This window comes from Malania oleifera, chromosome 5, assembly GCF_029873635.1.
Source record: "Malania oleifera isolate guangnan ecotype guangnan chromosome 5, ASM2987363v1, whole genome shotgun sequence".
In the NCBI taxonomy this organism is placed as follows: Eukaryota; Viridiplantae; Streptophyta; class Magnoliopsida; order Santalales; family Ximeniaceae; genus Malania; species Malania oleifera.
In genome coordinates this window covers 91294779-91299546 of record NC_080421.1, presented here as the reverse complement: position 1 = coordinate 91299546, position 4768 = coordinate 91294779, and the positions used below count along the sequence as shown (strand labels likewise).

Below are 4768 nucleotides of genomic sequence, written 5' to 3'. Positions count from 1 at the left end.
TAAATTTTTGTTTTCTTGGTTGAATTGGAAACATCTTTATTTGGACAAGTTTTAAGTCTATTTTGGCATTCAGATATGTTGATTTGAATTTACAATACCGTAGGTTAGGATTAAAATTTAAACTGTCATTTTAGATGAGAATTTTGCATGCATGTTGTAATTTTATAATTTAATATATTTTTAGTACTTATTTATTTGATATTGCCCATTTGACCATACTTTGCTTTTCTTTCTTTATTTGAATTTTTTGCTATTAAGCTTAACTTTAATTTTTTTAAAAATCTAATATATCGTAAAAATTTCTTTTTATTATTTTGATTTTATTTGATTAAAGAGATAATTTTGTTTATAATTATGTTGAAATTACGATAAGTTATGTTCTTTTAATAATATAAAAACATATGAATTGTTTTACTAAAAAAGTTTTATACGTTATTTCAGTATTAAAAAAAATTAAATAATAAATTTATGATTAACAATTATATTTAGATTATCCCTATGATTTTGGACATTTTACGGGTCAACTCGTCACCGGTTTATAAAACGACACCGCTTTGAACGATGCACGTACAATCCCAGAGTTCACAACTGAGCTCTGCCTGCTGCCGCGAGTTCCTTATCCCCCTTCCCAGAATCTCTCTGAGTCTCTTTCCCTCCTTCAACCAGCCACCTCCCACAAACCCTTGTTCTCTGTCTCCATTTCAATGGAAATCCTTCGCAAGTAGTGTCGAAAACATGACTGCGTTGGCCTCAACGCCACTCTGCAATTTCCAGATATCAAATCCTCCCTCCACATTCTCAATTCCAAGAAACAGCTTGTTTTCTCCTCAGATTGGCACAAGACGGACCAAAATTCTTGTAAATTCTAATGAAGCAGATGCACAGACTGTAGAGGAACGCAAAGACGGTGAGCTTGAAACGAATGGAGCAAGCAAGAGCAAGGCATCTGCTTCATCTGTTCCTGCAATCGACAGAGACCTAAAAAAGGCAGGTTTTTTTTTTTTTACTTTTTCTCTACCAGTTCAATTCAACGCTTCAACCTTTTTAATGCAATTTTGAATTGGTCTTGAGAGTGCACATATCATATATCCATTGGGTTTTTACAATATTTTGTACATGTCTACTTCATACCATCGCCTTTTCTGCATTGGCTCAACCTTGTTACTGCGCTTTTGGGTTGATTCTGAGAATGCCCATTTCAAGTATCCTCTGGGTTGCTGCGATTCTCGTTATATCTTCACTGCATGTAATCGATCTCTTGATATCAACTGGGTTGCGCTTTATCTCTATTGCAATTTCTGAGTTGATTTTGATAATGCCAACTTCATGTAAGTGCTGGATTTCTTCATCTTGCAAAATTTGTTAATGCAATCTCCTGACTTGATTTTGAGTCTTTTCTTTCTATTTTATTTTTTACTTGCTAGAAAAACCAGACAATAGCTTAGTGAACAAACATAGAAATACAACAAGGTCTAGCAACAAAGAAAGCATCACCCCGAATACGATTTACAATACTACAAGTAGGAAACAGCGACGAACATAGAAATTTATTTGAGGGTGGCCAAAATCTGTGCACCATAATATACTTCTAAATTTATCTTTATGCTTCAACATAACATAAATATAAAGAAATGAAGATTTAAACTATGATTCAAAACTTCATATGACGTCTATACTTCATTCCAAAGTTCAAATTGGAATCATTATATACAAAAGAGAGCCTTCTTATGCGCATGTGCAGGACACCCACCAAATGCAATACAGTGGGATGTGGCATGCAGGTGTAAGGGTAGAGCTTTCAATTTCAGACAAATTTACTCTTAATATTGAATCCAATTTTTCATGGCCTTAAAAATAGGGAGGGTTATTCAACATATTCTCAAGGGGAATTCTATTGATTTTTTTTTTTGGTTATGGCTGCAAAACAGGGTAATCTTAAGCATGCTTAAATGAAGCATACTCAGAATCTCCCTAATAGTACTTTAATCACCAACTAGTCCACAGCCTTGATGGAAGTTTCACTGCTTCCTCTAATAATCTTAAGGGCTCGTTTGGAACTTGGAATATATTAGGAAAATGAAAGAAAAATATGAAGAAATCTATTTTTCTATGCTTAGTTCTCAAGGAAAGTTAGAAAGAAAATAAAATACATTGCAAATCAATGAACAAAAAAATAATAATTTTATGCGTCATTAATATTTGATTTTTCTTATTTTTTAATCATAGTGGAACAAAAAATCATTTTTAATAGTATTTGATGTAGGGATAAAATACAATGGAAAACAAATTTCCTTCATTTCTCCAAACAAATCTTTTATCCCAACGGAGCCTAAAGGTCGTATTCAATGTCATTGTTCTGTAATGCAATCAGCAATACTTATGTTTAATTTAACCTCATGGCTGTTATATTTTTTGAAGTGTTATTTTATTGGAGAGAAAATTTTGTACTATAATTAATGTTTTGTAAAGTTATTTCCAAGGCAGGCTGTTCAGAAGACTGCAGCAACCTTTGCACCAAGAGCTTCCACAGCTACCAAAAACCCTGCAACCCCTGGAACTGCCTTATACACCGTATTTGAGGTTCAAGGATATGCCTCTATGTTGTTAGGTGGAGCTCTCTCATTCAATCTGATATTTCCTTCCAATGAACCAGACATATGGAGATTAATGGGAATGTGGTCCATTTGGATGTTCAGTAAGTCGTGCTCTGTTAGTTTCAATCATAATTGTCACTAAGAATTAGATATATTTGTGGTACATGTTTTCTGTTCTTTTACTAGTTTGTTTTATTTTTTTGCAAATGGACAAATCAGTTGGAAAAATCTTTGTTCATAAGGATATCGCATTTCAATTTTTGAAAAATGTTTTTTTCACCCCATTCCTCTCCCTTAATGGCATGTCCACACAACTTCACCAGAAGACTATGGATATATTAAAGAATGTGTTCCAGTAGAATACAAGTGATGATTTAGCTAAGGTGACTTTCTTGATCTATTGTTTGTCTTCTCTTTCTCTCTCTCTCTCTCTGTATCCCAATGCTCTGGCTTCACCCACTCAAAAGATGAGTTGTTTGACTTAAGCCTTGAGTGCATCATCTACAATGGTTGTATTTTTTTCTACTTCCAGTAAATCTTGCCTTCATGCTCAACTATTGTATCAATTTGTTTATAATTGTGTAATTTAGGTTAGGGTCCACCAGAATGAAACAGTTTGCTAACTAATAAGTGAACTATTTCATCAGTTTCGCGAGGCTCACTTAAATCGATTAACATGTAGGCAAATGATTTCTCGTTTTTGGCAGAAGAAGAATGATGTGTCAAGAAGTTAACTCTCCTTAATGTTTACAGCAATTCCTTCACTCCGCGCTCGAGATTGCTCAAAGAAGGAGAAAGAAGCTCTTAACTATCTATTTCTTCTCATCCCATTAATTAATGTTACCATCCCATTCTTATGGAAGTCCTTTGCGGTTGTTTGGTCTGCTGATACCATAGCCTTCTTTGGAATGTATGCATGGAAGGTACCATTATCTTTTCTAAAATGTCCAATCATTATTCAATTTTTATTTTCATATTAGGCGGCCAATTGAAATGCATTTCTTCTGGCACAGTTTGGGTGGCTGCAAAAAACGGACTAGAAGGATTATAGTATTGTGATCGATTGGACATCACATTCAAATTTGACTGCCAACGGAGCTAGTTGCTACTAGAGTGAAGATATTTTGTGGATGAATGAGACAGACATTCGTCTTGGGCAAGAAAACATTACCCACCTTTCCTTCAACAACAACGCTGAACGGATTGTATTTCTCCTATTTCACATGGCTTTCCGAGGATATGTAAATACTCATTTTTGTTTATATGTGGTATTTTTGTGTTGAAACGGTTAACAATACATGCATAAAGTTTATTTGCAAAATGTATTAAAGATTATCAAATTTTTGAGTAATTTATTGTTATTTGCGTATAATTCACCCTACTAATAAATCAAAAATTGTAACTTGTGTAGCAAGCTAGTAAGGGACCAGGTTGACTCCTCTTTGACCCTGACTCGTACTAGATCATGCCGATTCATGTTGAGTCACTTCCGATTCTAAGACTCTTGATGGACCAACCTGGCTATCATTGAACCCAATCAAACTAGCCAGCCTAGCTTGAGTACTAAAACCGTTGTTTGTAAATGTTATGAGCTCGAACAACCAAAATCAATCGAGTATAGTCATGGTATATGAAAAATAATGATGTTACCCTTATCATCAAAGACCCATGTCTTTTTAATTTAATTAATAGCTATTGACATTACCATATTGCCTTGATGGAGGTGTGACAACTGGGTAATTTCTTTTAAAAGTGCTCGACCTCTTGCAAGTTCCCTCATCTCATCAACGGTGAGTGGGTAGGAAATGTTTGTTCAGCAAGTCAAAAAGATACTACCGTTCAACATAGAAAGAAAAAAGGTTTCAACCATTCAAGTCGCAATAACTTTGGTCTACTCTCACGTTGAGTTTTCCAAATTAGTGCTCTCCAACATTTCAAATACTAATGTTTCAACATTATGACACACTTGTCCACAATGTGCGGATTAGATTCATTTGTAATTTGAAGACCACTGTTTGTCCTTTGATGCAGCAGTCTTGGCATATGTTTTTGTTGTAGAAAAAGAATGAGCGAACCCTAACGGTTTAAATCTGAATAGGTAATAACAACATGAAATGTAAATGGGAAACAAGTCAAAAAATGAATAAAAAGGAGAGGCAAATTCTTGAATTTTT

The 4768-nt window shown here is 34.3% G+C and overlaps 1 protein-coding gene across 2 annotated transcripts; it reads left to right on the top strand.

The window, feature by feature from the left end:
• The first annotated feature begins 569 nt into the window (after nucleotides 1–569).
• On the top strand, nucleotides 570–3960 carry LOC131155127 (protein RESISTANCE TO PHYTOPHTHORA 1, chloroplastic). Of its 2 annotated transcripts, XM_058108057.1 has the most exons (4): nucleotides 570–987; nucleotides 2485–2695; nucleotides 3348–3517; nucleotides 3608–3960. In XM_058108057.1, the coding sequence occupies exons 1-4, from the start codon at nucleotides 736–738 to the stop codon at nucleotides 3632–3634; spliced, it is 660 nt and encodes a 219-aa protein (XP_057964040.1). In that variant the 5' UTR covers nucleotides 570–735; the 3' UTR covers nucleotides 3635–3960. The 2 variants fall into 2 exon arrangements, with proteins under 2 accessions (XP_057964040.1, XP_057964041.1); XM_058108058.1 differs by lacking the exon at nucleotides 3608–3960 and having other exon boundaries at nucleotides 578–987; nucleotides 3302–3430.
• The last annotated feature ends 808 nt before the right edge of the window (nucleotides 3961–4768 follow it).